Genomic DNA, 24,979 nt, shown 5'->3' with positions numbered 1-24,979 from the left:
GCCCGGAACCCGCGCCTCCCATCACCTAGGCTACCTGGCACGTTCCCGCTCATTCTCTAAAGCCTTGTTTGCCTTGCCTTGGCATGACCTCAATAGAACGCTTTCACCACCTCCAGAAAGAATTAATCATTTTCTCCTCTATACGTTTCAAAAAGCCGTTTCATTACGGAACAACGGAAGAAGCTTTTTTGGTGTGTCTGTGGGCGGAGCTGGGGGGGGGTCCTCACTCCGTAGCCCAGGTTGGCCTACAACTCACTGCAATCTTGCTTTAGCCTCCCGTGTGCCACCATGCCCGTCTGGGACGGGGGGAGTCTTAAGAATTCAAACGTGGAGGCTGGAGACATGGCTCAGCAGTCAAAACCAGGCACTGGCTTGTGAAGCTCACCAGCCTGGGTTCGATTCCCCAGTACCCACGTAAAGCCAGATGCACAAAGTGGTGCATGCATCTGGAGTTCGTTTGTGGTGGCAGAGGCCCTGGCGCGCCCACAGTCAGTCCCCAGCACCCCCCCTCCCGCAAATAAATGAAAAAAAAATAAATAAAAGAATTAAAGGTAAAGAAGCTGGGGAGATGGCTCAAAGGTAGGAGCGCTTGCCACACAAGCGTGAGACCCTGAGTTCGAATCCCTGTCCGGAGCGGTGCGGAGACCGAAGGATCGCGGCGGACCAGCCAAGAATCCAGAAGTAAGGAAGGCTCCGGAGCCTGACAGCGCCGGTTCCCGGGTGCACGGTGAGCGCCCCGCACGGCGCGGAGAGCTCGGAGGCCGCCTCGCTCTGGGGCGGGCGGCCCGTCCTTCGAGGACAGCGGGGACAGGCCAGCGCTCCCTCCTCGGGCTCCCACCTGGCCCCGCCCCGTCCCGAAGGGGAAAGTTGCCCAGGCGCCGCGGACCAGACCACGGGCGCGGGGAGAGGGGCGGGAGTGGGGGTGCGCCGGGGCGGGCCTGGCGGGGTCCTGGGATACAGCTGCGCGGGGCCGTCCTCGGCGCGGTCCGCTCCCGGGATCCTCTCCCGGGGTCCCCTCCCGGGTCCGCCAGGTGCAGCGGCGGCGGCCGGCGCGGTAGGCGGGACACCCTGCTCCCCGCCCCGCGCCCGCCCAGCGCCGCCCCGGGCTCCGAGCGACCCGGGAGCCCGCGCCCCGCCGCCCCGCCGCCACTTTCCTGGGAGCTGCGGCCACGGCGGCACCATGAAGAAGTCCTACACAGGTGGGCGCCGCGCCCGGCGTGGGGAGGGTCAGCGTCCCGGACGGACGGACGGACGGACGGACAGACACTGGCCACCCGCGTCTCGGACCCCGCAGGTCCATGGGCCCACAGAACAGCCTTGGGCGTCCCAACTGGGTGGACGCAGCGGCCTCCTCCTGGCGGCGGGCACCGAGGGGGGAGGGGCTCCAGGCATGATCCTCTTTTCTCCACGCGCTTGTATTCCTCTTTGCGCCAAGTGGCAGCTCCCTGGGGGACGACGGGGAACTGGAGGAGGAGTTTTAGGATCTGGAACCTCTTCTGACCTTGGCCTAGGGTCCCCTAGTTGTCAGGCAGCCCTGGCCCGCTCAGGAGTGTGAGGGACTTTCTTGGAGACATATTCTCTGCTTTAGCTGCTGTAGATGGCATACAGGTGGCACTCCCCGTCTGGGTGGGTGGGAGGGACTGGATGGAGGGGCCTGGGCACTGGCGGAGCCTGACGAAGCATCCTTTCTTCACCGGAGCTCCCGTGAGTCCTCAACCCAGTGGGGCACAGAAAGGTCTCCAGTTGGGATCATCAACAGTGCTGGGCTCATCTTTTGAATCTCAAGGTGCCATCACTGCCAGCTCCTCTACCACAGGCCCACAGAGGGAGGAGGGCATCTCCACTCTATGAGGGCGGTTCCACTTCACAGATGGGCAAGCGAGGGCCCATCAAGGGCAGGCTAAGGGCATAGTGGATCGCCATTCTTGCTTTTCTTTTCCCCTCCTTTTGTGGTCCAGGCAGGATCCCCTGTCCTCCTGAATTGTCCAACCTTTCAGTCTCCTTTTCAGCTCACTCCACCAGCCTTCCGTGTCCACTCCTGTCCTAATCTGTTTGGACAAGATGCTTTCTGCCACAGACCTGGGGATTCACTTAAGAAAGAGTGCAGAGTCCTGGGCCTGAGTTGAAGCTGAAGAGGTCATTTGGGCCATGCCCCTGCCTTGGGACTGCTCTCTATACTGAGGAATCTCTTGGTCAGCAGCTCTGCCTCTAACCTGCTCACTTCTGGTTATCATTTTGGCCGCTGGGCCCTGGAGCACTCTCTCAGGAGTCTCAGGTGGTCGGTATGGGGGTGAGGGAGGGAGGAGGGGGCTTCCAGGTGGCATTTGCTTGGGTTTGGCCCTGGGCCTCCTTCCCTCCTCCCCGGCATGCTCCACATGCTTGAAATGGTTGTGGGCATCACGGCTGGGCACCGGCTTTCTGGGCTGCTCAGGGATGACCCATAGTCCTTTGCTTTGTGGTAGGCTCCACCTCCATCTCCCACTGGTGGTACCCATCACAGGGGCGTCCAGGTCCTCCTAGTTCATAGGTGCTTGACCTTTGCAACTGCGATTCATCTGTGCAGGCCCCTGCAGCAACGTGGATGGGAAGGGCCTCAGTGCCTGATTTATTTAGAGGAGAGAGACCAGGCTCTCCAGTCCTCTCTTCCACACCTATCCCACCCATCCATGTGCCTGGTAAAGTTTTGCTAAAAGGATGAAACTTTCTGCAGTAGGCAGAGCTTCTGAGGTGGGTAGGAGCCAGCCCCTGTAAAAGCAGGCTCCAGGTCTCCTTATGTTTACCTAAAGGGGCAGGGCTCCTGGAGGATGGGCGAAGGGAGGGTCTGGACCCGTTCCAGTTGGTTCCTGGCCTGGCAGTGGGCCAAGGTTTTTGGGATCTCTCTCTGTTGCAGTTGCCTGGGTTTGGTCCGCAGGAAGCTCATGATCACATGCTGAGTATCCATCCCCCATGTCTCTTGGAGCTAGCTCTGTTCTGAGTGGAGACACTAGCTGGTTAGACTGGCCTTAAGAAGCCATTGTCGTTGTGAACTTAAGGACAAGTAGCAAAGAAAGTTAAAATAATAATAATAATAAATCTCCTGTTGGAAATCCAAGGGCAAGCAGGAAGGTTTCTATTCCCCTAGACTGAGTAAGATCATTGCTTCGGGGCCTAGTTATGAACTTGGAATACACAGAATGGCTGCCACAGTGTTCTCAAGGAGAGCTGGTGCAAGCGTTCCTGGGGCTCTAGAAGGAGCAGATGAGAAGTATGTTGGTGACTTCAGGACCGTGGGTCTGTACACATCTGTGGAATATACATTTTGTGCGGTGGGCGTACACCGCCAGGTCCAAAGGGGGCAAAAGAGATAACAAGATGTGGTCTCTGCTTGCAGGAGCTTGCCTTGTCATGGGGAGGCAGGATATGGGTGAGACACCAGCTCATTATCACCCCTGCCTCCTTTGGAGCACACCAGCCTGGGAGGAGGAGAGGCGGGGAAGTTTTAGGAGGAGGTGAGATTGAGCTTGGAGACTGTGGAGTCTGGAGTGTGGGGGATACAAAGGGTGTTCCCAGGTCAGGATGCTGCAGAGCACAGTGGGCACTTGGGGGACTCTCCTGGAGCCCGAGTCCAGCGCCAGGCTGTTCCTGGATGTACTGTCCACACCTCCGGTGTGCAGAGTAAGTGCAGGCTACAGCGGTGTGGCCCAGTGGTTCAGGGCAGGGGCTTAGCACCCATGGGGTCTTGGGATTAAGTTCCAGGCTGCTGTGGGAACCCAGTTCTTCTCCTCACCTGTCTTGTTTACTCACTTGTTAAACAGGGACCGTGCTCATGAGTTCATCTAGTGACAGCTTCAGCAATACCTGCTTTCCCATGCTGGCAGCTGCCCCATGCATTATTGTTGTGGACAGCAAAAGAGACCAGGAGGTCACAAGTCCCCCTCTCAGGATGTCCCAGGGTGGGGGAGAGAAGCTTCTGCTGGCCTCCCTGGCCTGGAGTGACCGCTCAGCACATAGGCTGCTCTCTTCCTGTTGCCTGGGGTTCCGAGTCTAAAGGTCACGTGGGGTGTTCTTGTGGGTGTCCCTGGCTTCCTTGGATCTATTCAGTGCCAGTGGCATGGAGTCTTAGCTGAAACCTGAGAGCTACCAAAATGGGTGTGAGAGTGTGATCGTACACTGGGGGATGATCCCGGAATTCCGTGTAGTTTCCAGGAAACTCTCAAAAGGGGGCCGGCCAGCATCACCAGCCCTGTGCCAGGCAGGGATTCAGTGAGAGGTTGCCCCCAGGATGAAGAGGGGGTTACCCCCAGTCTGTGCTCTAGGGGCACCTGGAAGGGTGAGAGATGCACTCCCCCCAAGGTCACCTCAGAGTCAGCCGAACCCGTGATGGTGAGTGTGGAAGGGGTGACCCGGGCCTCTTTCCCCATGGCCCCTTGTAGCTCTGTGTCTGCTCAGACAGTCTCTCACCTGCTGCTGTGTGCCCGGGTGCATTCCGGTCTGTAACTGTGTCCCACCTTTGCCACCCCGGGGCCCCCTGGTCCTGAGAGTGCTGGCTGAGCACAGGCTGAAGCCAACCCTTCCCAGCCTGCTGGGGACGTGAGAAGGCAAGTTCAGACACGGGCAGCTGGCTTCCTCGCTTGCCCTGCACACCCCAACCACAGCAGTCTCTCTGCCCAGGGGTTCAGGGTGAAGGGGTATCTAGGGGCATGCCTGAGTGTGAGACAGTCCCCTTTCTACTGCAACCCCTACGTGGCCTGCTTAAGCCATGATGGGTGCACGGGGACAAAGGATGGCCACTTAGGAGCAGCGGGGCTCCGGAGTCCACATCCAGCCAGATTCAGGGGCTGACTGTGGTTGAAGGGCTCAGGTGGGGGTCAGTAGAGGAAGCTCACCTGAAGCCCCCCGCCCCAGGGGGGGGGGAAGGGAGTGCTCCTAGCCCCCACCTTTATCCCTCAGCTGCTTTCCTGGGATGTCTGTCCCAGGATGCCCTGGGGCCGGCCCCATGTGGATGGGACCTGGAGGCAGACCCTGATTTCCGCGTGCTTGCCCCTGGGCAGTGTTGCATGGGCCCTGCAGTTTGCTTAAGATGTTCCTGATAGGAAGAGTAGGGGTTGACCAGTGCAGGGTGTATCCCTGGGGGCCCCAGGCGTGTGTGAGAGGCTCCAGAGAGAGAGGCCCAGGCCCGAGGAGAATGAGCCTCCGGATGAGGAAGGAGAGGTAAGTCGAGATCCCGCACCTCTGTTTGTTGGGGCTGTTGCTATGGAAACACGCCAGCTCTAAGCTGCTGCAGGGGACCGGGGAGGGAGTGGAGGGTGCCAGCGGCCCGTGAAGCCCCCTGGGGCTTGTACAAAGCACGGGATGTTGTAGTCCTACTGTGCTGGGCCTCAGACTCTCAGGGGAAGCTACCAAAGGTCACGTGACCCAGATGTGCCAACCAAAAGGAGTCTGTCTTAGTGGGTGCAGGGCTGTAATAGGGAGCCACTGTGATATCAGGCCCTGGGTTAGGTGGCAGCCAGGCCAGCAGGGTGTCCAGTGTCTGTGGTAGCAATTGTGCTGGTGACGTCTGTCTTTTCCCTACCGCTGTGCCTGGGCCCCTTGTTACAACAGGCCTGCTCAGCTGTGGAGGGCCTCATATCCCCAGAGTTTCTGGTTTGTTTCAACTCTCCCTGAGCATTCGTTCCAGAAACTTCAGCCCGGTGCTGCTGTGCACCCCAGGCTTATCTGGCTGTTCCGTCCCAGTCTTGAAGGGGCCCGAGGATGGAGAGAGTTCTCTGCTCCTAGCCCAGTTTCTCTGTCTTATCTCCCTGCCACTGCCTCTGGCCCAGGTCCACTTGCAGCCACCGTGAAGGGTACACTGAGCTGCCACCAGCAGAGGAGGTGGCGGCCCCCGGGCGCCTTGCTTGTCAGTGACCTCTTGGCAACTTAGCAACAAGGGAGCTTTGTGCAGGGCCTAATCTGACCTGGTTCTGTGAAGCGTGACTGTTGGCAGACCGGAGACCTTGAGACAGGAAACGGGAGCAGTGCAGGGACGGAAAGCCGATCTCAGCTTTGGGTCACAGGGTGGTCCTGGACCCAGGCCTTCGCTGGCGAGGATCACTGGTCGTCCTCCGAGATCCAGCGTCCCTGGAAATTCTGGGGTAAGGGATGAGGAGGGCCTTTCTGAAGACTTGCCGCTGGGTCCCACCCAACCGTGACCCGAGCTTCCAGAGGAGGGGTTCAGGGAGGAGTGTTGGCCTTCCCTATGGAAGCTAGGGCCCCATGCTCTTGGTGGGCTCCCTTGCCTTCGGGATTCAGAGGCTGTGACTAAGACCACTGGTCCCCCCCCCAGTCTGTACCTGGAGCTAGGTGTGGGCCACCACCATCAAAGAAGCCGCGAAATACCGTGGCTGGGCTCCTAGCCCTTGTCAGGCCAGACGTGTTGGGGCAGCGCCCACGGGAGCAGCAGCCGAGGTGGGAGCTGGGCTCCAGGTGAGCAGTTACCAGGAAGGGCTGGGCAGGGGCGAGCTGGCAGGCTGCCCGGGGGCCTTGCGCTGAGGTCATCAGGACCCGCATCCTGGGGCCTCCTCTCCCAGCTGGCTTCTAAATGATGACTCCTGTTTTCATCAGGGCCAGATCCCAGCAGGGGAGTCAGGCTTCTGTAACTCAAGCCACTTGGAAGTGGGTTACATCCAACTCTTGTCATCTTCCAGCCTGCAGAGGACTTTGGCCGCTCAACACAGAGGGCCTTGGAGGAGGTCGTTTGTAAAACTCACTAATGGTTTTGTGACTTTGCCTCCGTGGACACAAGGGATGAGTGAGTGTGTGGGGGTGGGGTGGGGGTGTTCCTGCTCACCGGTCGCCTAGCAGATACCGTGGTGAGGAGTCAGACAGAGACGCTGTGAGGGCACACAGCTCCTGGCCTCTTGGGGCAGGGAGGAGGGGCAGTGACTTCTCGCCAATATTGGCATCATGCTGCCTCCTGGCTTTTCCAAGGCGTGGCAAACCTCAGCTATGCAGAGTGAGTCATTCTGGATAACAGAGCTTTTTCCTGGTGGCTGGGGGTTGACACTGTTGGACTTTGACATTGCTTTTTTTTTCTTTCCCTTTTTTTTAAAGTATTTTTTTGGGGGGGGAAAGTTTTTCTGAAATACACTGTGTATTAATCTTTCCTTTTTTGTTTTGCTTTTGCTTTTGTTGGCTGCTGTTAATTTTGTTGCTGTGAACTTTACTAAGCAATACAAACAAATTGAAAGGAGAAATTCAAGAATCCCATTGGTGATAACATTTCCTTTCATGTTCATTTCAGTACTTGTCCCCGCATGTGTGAAATGTGTCATCTAATTATTGGAGGTGTGCAGCATGCCTTTCCCCCAGCTGCGTATTCCACGTTGGAATAACGTGTCATCCTGTCTGTGCACTTGTGACTGGACTGTAGGTGTGGGTCTTAATGAGTGCGTCGGCACTCTCCAGCGTGATGTCCCGTAATTTTCTTCACCATCCTGTCATGGGAAGGGCCTGCTGTCATGAATCCTCCAGATGAGGTGTGACTCTGGAAGGGTGGTGTGGAGCTGAGCTGACCACGTTACAGCGACACGTGTGCTTATAGCTGTGAGATGTGGCCTGGCCGGCTGGTGGCTTGAGTTTGTGTCCTCAAACCTGTGATCCTCCTACCAAAGCCCCCTGAGTGCTCCAACAGGTATGAGCCACCACGCTGGACTTTGGAGAAGGAGGATTTCTTCTTTCTTCCTTCTCTTAAAAAAGAATGTTTTTTTTTTTTTTTTTTTTTGAGAGAGGGTCTCCATAGCCCAGGCTGACCTTGAGCTAGCTGTGTAGCCGAGGCTGGCCTTAAACTATTGACCCTGTTTCCAAGTGTTGGATTCCAGGCGTGCATCCCCACTTCTAGCAGTGGGGTCTGCCTCTTCTTATTACAAGATTGACGTGATGCCTACTGTGCCAAGAGGGTATCGTGCTTGCTTCTTCAAGTAAACTCTTGTGACCCCAGAGAAAGGCAACCAGTCAGTCACAGCAGCACTTTTGATGTGTATACATGGGTTTTAAGCTAGGTAGTTAAAACTCAGGTGACATTACCATGGCGAATCTCTTTTCAACCATCCTGGAGTTATTCCCAGTGCCAGACAAGGGTGCTCACTACAGCATTTTATTTTGAGGCATGATGGACAAAAAGTACCACCTGCCATTCATCAACGTATCAGTGGTCCTTGGCTCGCTGGCTGTCAGACCATCTACCTGCTGTCTTGATTCTGCACTGTGGCTCAGAGGCAGGGCTGGGCATGGCATGGGCTCCTCCTACCCAGTGACTTCCTACACCCTGTGGTTACATCTGCGCCTAAAGAGCTTCCTTGGAACAGCACGGGCCAAGGCATGTGAAGATGGGTTGATCACCACGGTGACATTGTTATGATTTCTTCTGGAACCTTCTTACGTTCAGGCCACTCAATAGTACTGGCTGTAGGGCCTTCTTCTGTTCCTCTAGCTTTCTCTACCCATCATCCTGGTAGTTTGGGCAGGTCTCTTCTCTGCAGTCCCCCACCTCCTCCTCTCCATGGCATATCTTTACATTTGAATCTGATGATTCAATAAAGTTAGATTTAAGTTTACATTTGTTTCTCTTCATGGCTTATGATAACATACCTCTCACCGGAGTAACTTAAGGAAGCAAAAGTTGATTTTTGGCTCACAGCTCCAGTGTCCAGGCCATCATTGTGTGGGAAGCTTGGCGGCGGGAACATGACTCATAAACTCAATGTTAATCTCCATTCAATCATTTATTTGTAAGGAAAACAAGAAAGAAGCATAGCACTTCTTGCTGCTGCAAACAAACTGGTATCTCGTCTTGTGCCTTTCAGCCTTGGAGGCTTCGGGAATGAATGCTGGGGCTCAGCTCACTTTCTCCTTTCTTTTTGATTTTAAAGTATTCCGATGGTAGGATTAGGAACAGAAAGGCTTAACTTTGGGGGATATCTTTCTTTCCCTTCCTTCCTTCCTTCCTTCCTTTCTTTTTTTTTTTTTTTTTTTTTGAGATAGGATCTTACCTAGCCTGGGTTGGCTTTGAACTAGCTAGGAATCTGATGATAACCTTGAACTCCTCCCCCAACCTCAACTTCCCAAATGCTAGGATTATTATTTTTTTTATAAATATTTTTTTAAATTTATTTGAGCGACAGACACAGAGAGAAAGACAGATAGAGGAGAGAGAGAGAATGGGCGCGCCAGGGCTTCCAGCCTCTGCAAACGAACTCCAGACGCGTGCGCCCCCTTGTGCATCTGGCTAACGTGGGACCTGGGGAACCGAGCCTTGAACCTGGGTCGTTAGGCTTCACAGGCAAGCGCTTAACCTCTAAGCCATCTCTCCAGCCCCCAAATGCTAGGATTATAGGCATACGTCACAATGCCAGTTTATGGAGTGCTGAGAATTGAACCCAGAGCTTTGTACATTAGGCAAGTGCTCTACCAACTGAGTTACAGCCCTAGACCAGGAATTTTTAAAGCATGGATAATAGAAGAACTGAAAAGGGGGCTGGAGGGATTTCTCAGTGGTTAGAGTTGCTTGCTTGCAAAGCTTACTGGCTGGGGTTTTGGTTCTCAAGTACTCACGTAGATCCAGACATACAAAGTGGCACATGCATCTGGAATTTGTTTGCAGCAGCAAGAGGCCCTGGCACACCCATTCCTTTCCTTTCCCCTTGCAAATAAATAAATTAATAAAGATGAACATAGAGTTTATGAGTCAAGTTTTTCTGCTAAATTCTGATGGGCTCAGTGCCCTTCATGAACCTGTCACATAAGCCAGCTGTGGTGGTACGTGCCTTTAATCCCAGCACTGGAGAAGTTGAGGAAGCTTGATCTCCAAGTGCTTGGGGCCAGCCTGGGACTACAAAGTGGTTCTGGGTTCTAGAGTGAGATCCTGCCTCAAAAAATAAACAGGGCTGGAGAGATGGCTCAGCTGTTAAAGGCACTTGCTTGCAAATCCCAATGGTCTGAGTTCAGTTCTCCCCTACCAACATAAAGCCAGATACACAAGGTGGCATATGTCGTGGCAAGAGGCCTTGTTGTGCCCATTCTCTCTCTCTCTCTCTCTCTCTCAAATAAATAATATTAAAAACCAACTATCAGGGCTGGATAAATGGCTTAGTGGTTAAGGTACTTACCTGCAAAGCCAAAGGACTCAGGTTCAATTCACCAGGACCCACGTTAGCCAGATGCACAAGGGGGTGCACACACTTGGAGTTTGTTTGCAGCGGCTGGAGGCCCTGGCACGCCTGTTCTCTCTCTCTCCCTACCTAATTTTTTTTCCTCTCTCTCTCTCAAATAAATAAAGAAAAATTTATTTATATATATACACACACATAGCCAACAAGCAAAAACAAACCAGCAAGGTGTAAGGTGTTGGCTATTGATCTAACATTCTTGCTGCTGTGGTCAGCATGCTGTTCTGTGTGACAGGGTGAAGGGGATGGACTTCTGTGCTTATAACTTTCCCTCTGGTAATCGCTATTGTTTTCCACAGGCCTGCTCCCTGGCTCTGTGCACTTCCAGTCCTGGTTCACTTCATTGCCCACGTTTTCTTTCTTTTTTTTTTTTTTTTCTTCCCTTCTGGCGCCAGGCGCTGTAGGACATGTTGATGATGTCTGCTGCTGTTGGATTCCCCACTGTAGGTGGAATTGGATGTGTAAGAGGAGGGAGGATTCCTGGAATCCAGCTTTACGTTGGGATGCTGAGCAGCCATTGAGTTATGTATGGAAATAACTGGAAATCCCATAAAAATCATGCCGTTCACGCCAGGCTAAGTGGCTTTCCAGTTGAGCGTCTCCCTTGTGGAGTCCCCCAATGCCAGCAATCCTTCCCTGTCATCTCAATCAGGGGGCAGGACAGTGGGCAGGAACTCAGAATGGAAATTCACCCTGATCCCAGCTGATCATAGTGCAGGTTATTTTCCATTCAGTACATTTTGCAAATGGCTTCGGGCCCCGGGAGTAGGTTTCTGGGACCTTTGTCACTGTGTTAGAGGGACCCATGTACGAAGAAGGTCTTTAGTGGGGGTGGAGATGATCTAGAGATTATAAGGAGTTCCCTACCCCAGATTGGACCTCAGAGAGAGTGTCTCAGTTACGTACTCTGTGCTGGGACAAAATGCCTGACCAGAAGCAGCTTAGGAAGGAAAGGGTTCATCTTTGGCTTGCAATTTTGAGGGCAACTTTGTTACAGTAAGGAAAGTATGGCAGGAAGAGCCAGCTAGCCAGCATCACATTGTCACATCAGCAGAGAGGAAGCAGACCAAGGTAATGATGGCTCACTGCTTTCTCCTTTAAAAAAAAAATTATTTATTTTTAATGAGAGAGAGAGAGAGAATTGGCATGCTAGAACCTCCAACCACTGCAATGAAACTCCAGGCGTGTGCGCCACCTTGTGCACATGTGTGGCCTTGCGCTTGCATCACCTTGTGTGTGTGGCTTATGTGGGATCTGGAGAGTTGAACATGGATTCTTAATCTTCACAGGCAAGCACCTTCACCACTTAGACGTCTCTCCAGCCCTCCTTTTTTTTTTTTTTTTTTAATTTGAGGCAGGGTTTCACTCTAGCACAGGATGACCTGGAAGTCACTCTGTAGTCCCAGGCTAGACTCAAAGTCATGACGACACTCCTACCTGAAAAGGCTGGCACTACCACATGGGCACTTCCTTCCCATTTGATAGTCCAGAAACCCAGCCTATAACATAGTGCCATCCACAGTGAGGTGGGTCCTCCCACCTCAACTAATCTCATCTAGATTAGACCTCACAGACCAGAGATTTGTTTTCAGGGCAATCCTAAATCCTGTCAGGTTGATGACCAGAGATTATCGTAGGGAGAAAGTCCTGTCACCATAGTCTGGGGGCCAGGGTCACCTAGAGAGCTTGGACAAAAGTGGGCCACTCCAGCATGAGCCCAAGTCACTGAAGAGACAAAACCTGCTGCCGAGGACACCCTTGGGGTCAGAGATGGGGTGGGAACCTCCTCAGCCTCTCCTCTGCTCTGATCTTCTCAGCGCCTCCCATGCCTCCCATCGGTTGAACATAGCCCCCAGGGCTCCTGCTCCCGTAGCCTGCAGAAGTCCACTCAGACACACCAACAGAGACCTGGAGGGGTGAGGAGTGAAGGGTGACCAGTGCGGAGTGCGCACATGGGAGCCACACCCCCGGCTCTGCCCTGCACACACCTTCCCCGCTGTCAGGCAGGAGGAGCGCCCTGCTTCCTGCAGCAGCTCCCTGCCCCTCCCCATAGCTCCTTTTTTCCTCGCCTTTGCTCTTATCAGTGAGGTTCTGAGTATCATTTCCCATCTATGGACTCAAGTATCCCCCCAAAGTCTACAGTGAGACCTTAGCCCTCTGTGTACGCCTTTGGGGAAGGCAATGAAGATGCAAGGAGATTATAATGGTTCATATATATATATATATATATATATATATATATATATATATATATATGAGTGAGAAAGCGAGAGAGAATTGGTGCACGCTGATCTCTATTTAGTGCAATCGAACTCCAGGCGCGTGCGCCACCTTGTGGGCATGTGTGACCTTGAGCACTTGCATCACCTTGTGCGTCTGGCTTATGTGGGTCCTGGATAGTCAAACAGGGGTCCTTAGGCTTCGCAGGCAAGTGCCTTCGCTGCTAAGACGTCCCTCCAGCCCATAACGGTTCATCTTGATTGTCAGCTTGACAGGTGCCACCTTGTGCATCTGGCTTACATGGGTCTTGGGGAATTGAACCTGGGTCCTTTGGCTTTACGGGAATGAAAACACCTTAACCACTAAGCTATCTCTCCAGCCCTGAAATTCATTTCTAATGAAGCATCCTGGTTTTGTGGTTTCTTTTTCTTTTTTTTTTTTTTTTGAGGCAGGATCTCATTATAATCTAGACTGACCTGGAACTCACTGTAGAGCCCAGGATGGCCTTGAGTTCATGGTAATTCTTCTGTCTCAACCTCCTGAGTGCTGAAACTATAGGTGTGCACCACAGTGCCTGGCCTCATTCTGTTTTATGTGGCAACCTTACATAGCGGGGGGACCTAGTGTCTAGACCCCACTGTGAGCCCTCAAGGGGAGGTTCTATGGGTCCTTTTGAGGGGAGCCCTGATGTCACATGATGGACAGGGCCACCTTGCAGCCGGAATGCATGCTACCCCATGCAAGTGGACAGAGCTGGCCATGGGCACTCCCAGCATCCTCTTCCTTAGCTATAGATTGTGATTCTTTGTCTTGTACTGGATATTGAACCTAGGGCCTTACACATGCTAGGCCTGTGCTCTACCAATGGGCTACATCCCCAGGCCTCTGTCTGAGTCAGATACCCTGGCTGGTGCACCACTAAGAAAGAGACTGGCAGGTAACCCAGGCCCAGAAAGCCAAGCGCCACATGTTCTCTCTCATATGTGGATCCTAGCTACAGATGACTGGGCTTCTGCGTGAGAAGGAAAATACTTAGTAGCAGAGGCCAGTAAGTAAAAAAGGAGACATAAAGGGTGGAGAAAGGAAGGGAGGAAGATACTTAATAGGTTGATATTGTATATATGTAATTACAACGATTGTAATGGGGAGGTAATATGATGGAGAATGGAATTTCAAATGGGAAAGTGTGGGGATGGGGAGGGAGGGAATTACCATGGGATATATTTTACAATCATGGAAAATGTTAATAAAAATTAAAAAAAAAAAGCAAAACATAAAAAATAAAAAAAAGAAAAAAAAAAAGAAAGAGACTGGCCGCATTTGGTCTTCTGTATCTTGCACAGCACCTGGCATAATGTAGTATTTTTCATTCGTCCAACTCTCTCTCTTTCTCTCTCTCTTGTTTTTAAAAATATTTTATTTATTTATTTATTTGAGTGAGGCAGGGGGAAGGAGAGGGAGAGAGGGAATGTGCCAGGGTCTCCAGCTACTGCAAACGAACTCCAGACACACACGCCACCTTGTGCATCTGGCTTACGTGGGTCCTGGGGAATTGAACTTGGTTCATTTGGCTTTGCAAGTAGGTGCCTTAACCACTAAGCCATCTCTCCAGCCCTCTCTTTTGTTTTTTGAAGCAGTGTCTCACTCTAGCCCAGACTGATCTGGCACTTACTCTGTAGCCCAAGCTGGCCTTGAACTCATGATGATCCTCCTACCTCAGCCTCCTAGTGCTGGGATAAAGGCATGTGCACATCTGGCCTGCATCTCTTTTTGGTTGTTTGGTTTTGACAATTTTATAAATGCATATAAAGTACTTTGATCATATTTGCCTCTCAACATCCCTCTTCTTTCTCTCTACTCTGGCCAAACTTCTTTGCATCTAATCCCTTTCTACTTTCATATCTTTTTTAAAAAATTACAAAACTTTATTTATTTATTAGAGTCAAAGAGAGAGGGAGAGAGATAGACAGAGTGAGCGAGATAGAGTGAGAATGGGCGCGCCAGGGCTTTCAACCACTGCAAACAAACTCCAGACGCCACGTGTTACCTTGTGCATCTGGCTTATGTGGGTCCTGGGGAATTGAAACTGGTATTTTGGCTTTGCAAGTAGGCGCCTTAACCACTAAGCCATCTCGCTAGCCCCGCTCAGCAACTAGGAAGTGCCAGTAACTACTCTGGGTAGAAGGGGTCTTAAGAGCCCCTCCCCCGTCCATGACAGACTACTGACCAGGTCAGTCTTGCGCAAGAAACCACGGCTGCTGTGACTTCATGAGCTGTGGCTGAACCGTTTCCCTCATGCACATCTTGGAGATTAAAACCTTGTTGAGAGCTAAGCAGCAGGTTCCCCAACACAAACCAGAGTGCTCTGGCCCAGGACGCACATTGCCTCCTGGGGACTTTTGGCCCTGCAGCTGGACCGTAATGGTAACCCTAACCCACACAGAGACTGGGGGCCTCGCTGGGTAGGTGAGTTTGCCACCATCTTTTGATTGACATTTTGTAGCGCATGGACTGTTTGCTTTGCACTGTGGCCGGTGGGGGGAGGCAGGAAGCATGCCCTCCACTTTATGGAGGGGACAGATAAGGAGCTGGGAACCCCTGGCATCAAGGCTGAGGGCTCTGCTGAGATCGTGTTTGATCTTGGGGAGGAAGGGGCTGAGTACTGCCTCAGTGCTGTGCTGACGGGGGTGGGGGCACGGGGCTCACCAGGAGGGTCTGAGCCCCACGTCTCCTCAGTGCATGGCTAGGATTGGACTGCAGCAGAGGCCAAGGGCAGGAGCAAGGAAGAGGGGAGGCGTTATCACCCCACCTCCTCGCGGGGGTCTAGAGATAAGTCCTGAGTGGTTGCTGGTGATACGCTTGGAATCCGCTCTTCAGGTCCACCTGCAGTCCTTGACGCCGGTCCAACAGGGCACCACTTCTGGGAGCAAACACGGAGGTGGGCATGGAGACCATGTGTCCTGGAGCCCCCCTCCCAGGCCCCAAGGAGAAGGGCAGCCAGGGCAGGAGCAGGGCTTCCCAGAACAGGGGCCGCTGAGATCCCCTGGTCTGCCCCCAAGAAGCTCTCATGAATTTTAAGATGGGGAAAAGGCGCAAGTTGGGTGATGGCTCCTGCTTGTAATCTCAGTGCTTGGTCGGCAAAAGGGTTATCACAAGTTTGAGGCCACCATGGGTTACACAGTGGGCTCCTGGCCAGTCTGGGAGACAGAGGGAGAACTTGTCTCAAAATCAAAAAGGAGAGGGGCCTGGAGAGATGACTCAGTGGTTAAGGCACTTGCCTGCAATGCCTGCGACCCAGGATTGATTCCCCAATATCCATATAAAGCCAGATGCACAAGGTGGAGTTCGTTTGCAGTGGCTAGAGGCCCTGGTGTGTCCATTTTCTCTGTCTTTCTCTCTCTTTTTTTTTGAAGTCTCAACTATAAAAATAGAATTTATTCAAATTATATACAGATGCATACAGAATACAAAATACATTCACATTCAACTTCTATTTCTCAACTAGAAAGTTATGTATATAGTATGAACAGCTATATGGAATTCTAAAGTTACCATTTTCTTTCTTTGTTCTGAAGTCTTTCCACAAATGGACTGGTCTTACCATCTTACACTATGGCATTTACTTCCCTTCCACAAGAAAACTTATCACACCACATATATCTGGCAAGTCTGTCTCTTTTCTCTCTCTCCCTCTCTCTGCTTTCAAATAATTTTTTTAAAGATCGCATTTAGGGCTGGAGACATGGCTTAGCAGTTAAAGCACTTGACAGCAAAGCCTAAGGACCCAGGTTCAATTCCCCCCGTGTAAGCCAGATGCACAAGGTGGCACATGCTCTGCAGTTTGCGATGGCTGGAGGCCCTGGCGCAACCATTCTCTCTCTGTCTGTTCGCCTGTTTCTCTCTCTGTCAGTCACTCTCAAATAAGTAAATAAATAAATCAAGTATTTTTTAAAGACATAGAGTTTAAAAACAAAAAAGGGGACCTGGGGAGATAGCTAAGGCGCTTGCTTACAAAGCCTGCCAGTCAGAATTCAGTTCAAGCCAGATGTACAAAGTGGCTCATGCATTTGGAGTTTGTATTATAAGAGGCCCAGGCATGCCCATAATCTCTCTCTCTCTCTCTCTCAAATAAACAAATAAAAATATTTTTTAAGGGGGAAAAGGTCTTTGCCTTATAGGGCTTTTAGGGTTTTGCCCATGTTAAGCACAGACTGTACTAATGAGCTAGACCCCCCAAGCCCCAAATCTTATATATACATCACCATGTGCTATTTTGATATGATTTATGTCAGATATCTGAGTCGGATAAACATTTCTACCTCTTCAAATGTACGGCATTCCTTTAAGGTGTAAATATCTGAAATCTTTTCTCTTGCCTCTTACCAAATCGAATAACCACTGAGGAAACCCCAACTCTGTTCCTGTTGGGCCGACCTGAAGCCAAAACTAGACAGCAGGAGTCTGAGCCAGTGCCCAGAGACTTGGATTCGAACCCAGGCCTCAGCCTTGGAAGACTCCATCATTCGCTTTGGGACGACTCCAGACAGAAGGGTTTTGCATCATCTTCTCTCCTAAATATGCTTTATTTTAAAATCACATAAAAATAACTCAATTCTCCACTGGATCATGGTCCTTAGCCATCTTGGAGGAAGGCCTGCAGGAGGAGGTCCAAACCGCTACATGTGAGTCCCTCCTGGTCTGGGCTCTTCCTGGGGCAGTAGGAGCCCGAGCCTGGCCTGCAGAGGCCCTTCTACCTCTCCACAGTGGAGCCCCTTCACATTTTCTCTGTGATGAGGGCTGGTTGGGATCAGAAAAATAAACAGCCTTAAGAAAATAAAAACTCCACCCCAGAAATATGAAACACATGCTATTTGTCTGTTGGGTTTGGGGAGAAGGGGTCATATGCCCCAAGTTGTTAACCCACACAGGTTCTCTTCTCTGGTCCTTATACATGGAAGCCAGATGACAGGCAGCAGGAATGGGTGTCCAGCTGGTCCAGAGGGAGGTCCAGGCAGCCTCTGTCCCCAGCATTCCCCGCAGAGAATCATCTCCACCGGAAATGACTCAAGCCACAAGAATGTTTGGCCTGGTCTCTCTTGGCAGGCCAGCCATTCCTCATCCCATGGTTTCCATATAGGGGGCGCACTGGACTTGGGGCCATAGCTGCTGTCCACTGATTCTAGGTGGTTCTGAATAGCCACATAGCCCTGGAGTTTGTAAAAATGAGGCATGGAGTGCAGAAGATATGACCATGACCACTACGTGTCTATGACTGCCATGTGTCCATGACCCCTACGTGTCCATGGCTGCAGTGAGGTACCCACCATGACTGTCCTACTCCCCAATAGATTCAGAGGTCCTGCCTCCATTTCTCTCCTGTGGCCCTGGGCAACCCACCTGAATCACATCCTGGCTCAAGGGGGCTGTCTGTTCCTAGAACCAGGTGCTGGCTTCTCACAGCCCCTACCTGTCCATTCACTTATCTAGCCATCCTTCCACCCCCAACCCCAACCACACATCTGCCCACCCATCTATCTACCTATTCATCCATCCATCCTTGTACACACATCTACCCATCCATCCATCCATTCATCCTTCTAACCATTTACCTACTCACCCATTGCTTTCCCCATATAACTGCTCATCCATTGATTCTTCTGTTCCTCTAAGCATTGGAATTACAGTTATGAGTGCCACCCTTCCATCCATCCCGCCTTCTACCCATACAACCTACCCCCCCCCCATGTATTCACCCATCCATCCTCTGCCCATGGGATGGACTGGGATGCCCTGGGTGTCCTGGTGAGGTCTCCCTTGCTTGGCAGAAAGAGGAAGATGCTCACGAATCTCTGGGAGAGGTCACAAAGATGGCGAGGGTGGGGATCAGCCACTGCTGACTCTGGACCAGTCGCTCAGCTCTAAGCCTGACTCCTTCACTCTCCTATGAGATGAGGGGGGGAGCACCTTGGGGTGCTTGCCTCCCTGGGGATGACAGTAAGGGCAAGGGGCACTCAGACAGTGCTCAGCCCATGGGCAAAGCCTGGGCAGGTGAAGGCAGGATGGCTGTGCAGTGGCCACTCCATCTCCTCCGGGGCTCAGGCCGGCCCTTGACGCTCCTTTAACTGAAGCTTCCCTGGCTCTCTGGGCCGAGGCGCTCACAGCCACACGGGAGCTTGTTGCTTACTTTGGACCAATGCAAAGCTCAAGCTTAGGGTTAACTGAGCTCTGCGTGTGCTGTTTCCTGGGAGAGTACACTGCGTCTCTGCTGTGGGCTTCCCAGTCCTCTGTAGGAGTAGAGCTTGTGTGCCACCCTGGGGAGTGGGACACCAAAGCAGGTGGACAAGACCGCCTGGCCCGGCTCCCGAAGCGCTGCAGACAGAGCTGGCTGCATCTGCTTCCAGCTGACCACAGCTTAGAAGGGGGCTTGTGGGCTGGTTGAGGGGTGAATAGATGAGTGAGTGAATGGATGGGCAGGTTGGTGGGTTGATGGGCAGGTGTGTGGATAGATAAATGGGTGGGTAAGTGGTTGACTGGCTGGGTGGGTGGGTAGAAGGATGGTTGGATAGATGGGTGGATGGATGGGTGGCTGGCTAGTCGGATGGATGGATGGATGGATGGATGGACTTGTGGGTGGCTGACTGGCTGAATGAGTGGTGGGTGGGTGGATAGGTAGGTATGTAGTGGAAGGATGGGTGGATGAATGGGTGCATGGATGGTTAGGTAGCTGGCTAGTTGAGTGGGTAGGTGGACAGATGGGTGGATGGGCAGATAGACGGGTGGGTGAATAGGTACTGCCAGTCTGAAGGATTACAAGGAGAAACTGACCCCTTTGACCACTAACCAGGGTGGGTGACGGGTGGTAGAGCCTACAGGGAGGTGTCTGGGTCTCGCCTGGGGACTAATCTTGTTGCAGTGGGGGTGGCGAGTGTCCGAGGTTGGATGTCCTTGCAACTCTGAAAGACGGCTACACAGCACTGTAGGAGTCATGTCCCCTAAGTCCCCTGAACGTCATGACCTGGCAGCGGCAGAGTGGCCACCTGCTTTCTTGAGTCTGCTCCTCCTGGCAGACTTTGGGGTTTGCTCAGCTTAACACCTCGCAAAGTCCTCAAGTGAAGACTTGTCTGCAATGGGCCCCTCCAGCAGGCGAATGCTGGTCAGGGTGTGCGTGTGCGGGTGAGGGCAGCTTGTGGCTCCAGGCTGGCTTGATTTAGGCTTGTTTTGTGTTCCTCCCAGGGGCAGGAAGAGAGCAGCTCTGGCTGGCCTTCCTCTACCCCAGCCTGGTCTGTGCAGCTTTGGGAGCGATGGGGACTGGACAGGGCTTTCCATCCTGGTATGGGGAAGCCTTGCTCATAAGCTAGGTGGGCGTGAGTCCTAGGATGGGCTGGCATTACTTCTGGGTGCAGCCCCTCTCCATCAGCACTCACTGTTGCCAGGATGCTGGAGTCATACCACGGGCCTAGATCCTGGTTGCTGTGTGACCACAGAAAACTCAGCCCTGCTGGGACTCAGCTCCCTTACCTGCACAATGGGATCCTGAGGTTTGGTGGGAGAATTGTGTAAGGCAGCTCTGTGGGTGGCTGTCAACACTCTAAGGGGCAGATGGCTGCCAGTCTGGGTTTAACTGGTTCTGGAGCCCTTGGCAGGTGCAGAAGTGAGAACACACCTGTGTTAACCACCCACTAAGAGGGAGAGCCCTGGTGGCCTCGTGTGACCTTTGCCTGTTTTCTGATCCTAGGAGTCTCGAGGACCTCCAGCGGCCGTCTCCGGAGGCTTGGTGACCCCACAGGCCCAGGTAAGTGCCTTGGTTTTTAGCCACCTTTGAGACCTGAATTCCCACTGGCCATCCTAGGCTGGTGAAGGAAGCTCCTTGCCAATGGCCTGCTGCCTTTGGTGGCTCTAGGCACACATGGCTTATGGCACATCTTTGCGAGAGACAACCTTGGTGCGGCAGGGATGTCCACTCTACAGATAGTCGACCCCCAGGGCAGAGGTCATGTTCATGTGCACAGGGAAGAGAAAGCGGGGTATGCATTCAGCAGGGTGGCCCTTTTGGAGGTGTGAGGTAATGGGTGTGCCATGGAAGGGTGGCTTTGACTGTAGTTTCTTGGTGTGAATTCACTGTCCACAGACCCATCATGACCTACTCCATCATTAGGGCGCTGACCAGCATCAAGTCAGTGGACGCCTGTGTGGGGGGGTGCAGGCGTGGGGAGGGAGAGTCATATGCTATTTTTTCTGCTGCATCAGCAATGTTCAAAATTTTCCCTAATAACAGTGAGGAGATGAAACAGACACGCCCTACTTGGGGCTCTGGGGCCAACCAAAAGCATGGACTTACCTCTCCAAGGCCCGCAGTGGGCCCTACCCATCACAGCATCCAGCCTTGTCAGGCAGTGGGAGAAAGTCTTGTGTGGGTGCTGGGGAGCACCCTCCTCCCTCAATGCCCAGGGCAGAGTCATGTGTCTTCTCTCCCTGGGCATCTGTAGCCCCCAGGCTTGCCCAGAGTGGCCTCTCAAGTCCTGTCACTTCTTGACTGTCCCTTCCAGTACCAGTCTGAGGGGGCACATGTGCTCGTTATGGTAGTTTTGGTTCTGAGAGGAGGTCGGGACCCAGAGATGAAGTGACTCGCCTCCCTAGGAAACAGTCTTTTATTTTTATTTTTTCGAGGTAGGGTCTCGCTGTAGCCCAGGCTGACCTAGAATTCACTATGGAGTCTCAGGCTGGTCTCAAACTCATGGCAATCCTCCTACCTCTGCCTCCCGAGTGCTGGGATTAAAGGCGTATGCTACCATACCTGGAAACTTTTTTTTTTTTTTTTTTGAGGTAGTGTCTCACTCTAACCCAGGCTGACCTGGAACTTTCTCTGTAGTCCCATGTTGCCCTCAAACTCATGATGATCCCCCTACCTCAGCCTTCTGAGTGCTGGAATGATAGGCATGAGCCACCACACTCAGCTGAAATGACAAAATGGGCTCATACGTCCATGTGTGTTGGGAACCAGATGGGTGTCAGATCCAGGATGGGTGGAGAGGACATGTAGAGGCAGGACAGACAGCCACTAAGGAAGAAAGACCGATGCTACAGGACACAGAGGGAAACCCACAGAGACAGATCATCTGAGCATCGGGACTGATGTGAGAGACATGCTCCTCTCACTCTGGCCTTTCCTGAGCGGAGCCCTCTCCAGGGCAGGGAGGCTATGGGGGGCAAAGGCATGCCCCCCAGGGCTCACCTCCCTCTAGCCCAGCCCTGTCCCCACAAACACTGTTGTGAAAGTGTTTCATCTCTTACACTGTGGTGAGCCCCACATATCTGTTGTCCCCTTAAAGTGGACACTGAGATGTGAATTGGATTCATACATTCATCTGAGTACAGTTCTACGTGACACTGATATGCAGCTAGAGGCCAAGACAATAGATAGTTCTAGACCAGCACCAGCTACCCAAGGTTCCAGAATTCCAAGTGCCCCTGAGGTGTTTGCTCCCAGGGCAGCGAGATGTCTCCCAAGTCTATCTTCTAGCGCGTCAGGCTGCCAACCTCAGGGTGTGGGCTGGCCAAGGGTGGCTCTTTATAAGGAACTGTCGTGGCAGCCGGGGTGTCGTGTGCGTAGCATGTGGGTGGGTGGCTTGGATGCTGTGCCAACGTGCTGGCTGTGATGACCCGAGCGAGGGTGTGACTAGCCTGGGTGTGGGAAGTAGACGGTGACGCCCTGGCTAGAGGCAGCTGGAACCCCGAGCCATTCAGCACCCGTGGTTAGGGGACGCTCTGCCCACCGCAGTCCCAAGACCCACTAACCACTGAATCGCCTCACCAGTGTAGCGTGTGGGGGCGCCCTCTGTGGGAGGCAGAGTTGATCTGTAGCTGCTCTGCCCCACTGTCTCCCTACTTGCTGGCCAGACTTGATGGGAAGGGGCTGGGGAAGGCGACACTTTGGGGGTTCAGCTCTGGGGGAGGAGATGGCATGCTGAGATGCGTGCCCGAGCCCCCCCCCCCCCCCCGCTGTTGCTAACCCAGGCTCAGACAGGCCAGTTCTGTGCCGTCAGCACTTGGTGGTCACGACATGCTCAGCTTGGAAGCCTAAGGCATAATTTGCAGGAGCCCAAAGCTGCAAGCCAGTGATCTAGGTTCCGCGCGGGGCTGCCTGCTGACACACACACACACACACACACACACACACACACACACACACACACACACACACGCAGTCCTTTCCGGGGCCTCCGGAGCAGTGGCTCTGGTGGGACACACTTTCCCAGTCTTCGTGGCTTCTGGTCCCCCAATCTCTGCCTCCCCACTGGCAAGACTAGGGTCTAGATGGGAGTACTTCCCTAGGCCCCAGGCCTCCACTCCCTGCCTCTTTGTCCCTGTCCTCTTCCCAGCCTCTGTCACACACACCGTCTCATGTGTCTGCAGAGCCGAGGCCACATCGTGGTGCTTGAAGTTCATTTTATATTCTTCCCGAGGCTGAGTTTGAGTCTGGCCAGGCAACGCTGTTTATGGCAACCAGGCACAGTCCCTCAGCTCAGACAACACACATAGTCAAACTTACATATATATACATTTATAGATAGATAGATATACAGATATACAGAGATATAGATATAAATACAGCAGAAAACAACTAAACCCCAAACTGCGCAGTGTGGGGCATTGCAGGTGTCGCCAAAGCCCCTTCTCTGCGACCCTCCCCCCTCCCCGCCCCCTGCCCTTGCCCAAGGATGACCACGCCTCTGCGTGCAGCCTGAGTCAGGCGTGTCTGTGTCTGCACCGGGCACTTGTGCATCTGAACCGTGTGTCCCGAATGCCATGAGCGTCGCGTTACTGCTCTTCTCCTGGGGTCAGCCCTGCTCCTTGCTCACGCACACGGCACGGTGGCTTAAATCATTGATTCCCACAGCGAGCCAGGGCTTCGTGTGTGCGGAGGGTGTTCTCTGCCTGGCATCCTGCTGGGGTTCTCGGCTAGGCTCTGCTGGGAAAGCTCTCTACCACGTTTGCCCAGTGGGACCCCGTGAGCTGTAGGATGCCTACCTCTGTCCCAGAGATGCCACAGCACCCTTGCCGGTGGCTTTCTGTCTACTCTCCCACACTCGCCCCCTCTCTGTGCCCCAAGCTGCTTGTCTGGGCGCAGCCACTGTCGTCTCTCAGACTGCAGTCCTGGCTGACCTTTGTCCTGGTTCCCACGGCACACACAGCATTTCCTGGGTTGAGTCTGAGCTTCCCTACCTCCTGCTGGGCTCCCTAGAGCCTTCTCCTTCTGCGGACACGACATCCCTGGGTCTCTAGGGTCTGTCTTTCTTCATTCCAGTACCTCTGGCATCTGTGGCCTCACCCTCAGCCATTGCTCACTTTGTATCAGGCCAAAGTCATCCCTAAAATGCCATGTCTGCTTAGAACCTCAGACTGTGACCCGACCTGGTAATAAGACCTTCAGATATGTCATTGTTCGATAATCTTTCTATGGATTCATTCTCGGATAGGGAGGGCCAATTTCCAATGGCTGGTGTCCTTCTATGCACAGGAGACGACCCAGAGAAAAGGCACCCCAAGAGCAGAGACCAGAGCGCTGTAGCCACCTGGGGAGAAGCCAAGGAGGAGGTGTGGCTCTGTCAGCATTTTTTTTTTTTTTTTTGAGAGCAACAGACAGACACAGAGAGAAAGAGGCAGATAGAGAGACAGAGAATGGGTGCGCCAGGGCCTCTAGCCATTGCAAATGAACTCCAGACGCGTGCGTCACCTTGTGCATCTGGCTTACGTGGGTCCTGGGGAATCGATCCTCAAACTAGGATCCTTAGGCTTCACAGGCAAGCGCTTAAATGCTAAGCCATCTCTCCAGCCCTCTGTCAACATTTCTGAACTGATGAATTCCAGAACTGTGAGAGAACCAAGCGATACTGTGTGGAGCCCCCGTTTGTGGCCCTTTGTTACAGAGACACATGACTTTCAAGCACTTCCCATGGGCTATTGTGGACAGACACCCCCTCCCCCAAATGCCCTCTGTCTTTGGGCATCTGAGCCCTCACGGGGGGGGGGACACCTATGTAAGAAAAATGAGCAAAAGTCACTCTCCCTGCCCTGCTACTACTGCCTGCCTCCTTCAGCTGGTGCCCCTGGATCCGTTCTGCCCCTTACCCAGCCTACTGCCCCTCCCATGCACCCTTTTCGGGAAGACTGCTTCCTTAGGCCTTGCTAGGGCCCTGCTTGGTGAGGACTTGGACTGTGAGCCTTGGATATGACTCATTGCCTAGCTGCCAGTGTCCCCAGTAGACAGTGGGCACTAGAAGGGCGAGGCAGGTCATCCTTGTTCTGTTTCCCCAAGGCACTGTGCCCTCCTGTCTTGGCGACAGTAGCTATTGCAGGTGTGGGTGTCTATGGCTGGTGGCCCTGAGCTGGACAAAGTGGATGAAAGCGTGCCATGCTGAGGGAGCTGGCAGAGGAAGAGGCTGCTGAAGGCTTTGTCCATGGGCTCCTGAGGGAACATCCCGGCTCATACCCTCCACTCCTACCCACGGATGCCCATACTTTTCCTGTATCTCAGTCTTGCCGCCCACCCAAGTCCTCAAGCCAGAATTGCCCTGTTG

At 53.1% G+C, this 24,979-nt stretch overlaps 1 protein-coding gene across 1 annotated transcript in view; it reads left to right on the top strand.

Annotated features, from left to right (window-relative positions):
- Nucleotides 1-1,122: 1,122 nt before the first annotated feature.
- Nucleotides 1,123-24,979, top strand: part of Septin9 (septin 9) — a 194,355-nt gene continuing 170,498 nt past the window's right edge. The window contains exons 1-2 of the mRNA XM_045159748.1: nucleotides 1,123-1,199; nucleotides 20,137-20,193. Of these exons, the coding sequence (XP_045015683.1) occupies nucleotides 1,181-1,199; nucleotides 20,137-20,193 (76 nt within the window). The 5' untranslated portion in view covers nucleotides 1,123-1,180. The remainder of the gene's footprint in view (nucleotides 1,200-20,136; nucleotides 20,194-24,979) is intronic.

This window comes from Jaculus jaculus, chromosome 9 (assembly GCF_020740685.1).
Source record: "Jaculus jaculus isolate mJacJac1 chromosome 9, mJacJac1.mat.Y.cur, whole genome shotgun sequence".
Lineage (NCBI taxonomy): Eukaryota > Metazoa > Chordata > Mammalia > Rodentia > Dipodidae > Jaculus > Jaculus jaculus.
This window is presented reverse-complemented; position numbering and strand designations above follow the sequence as displayed.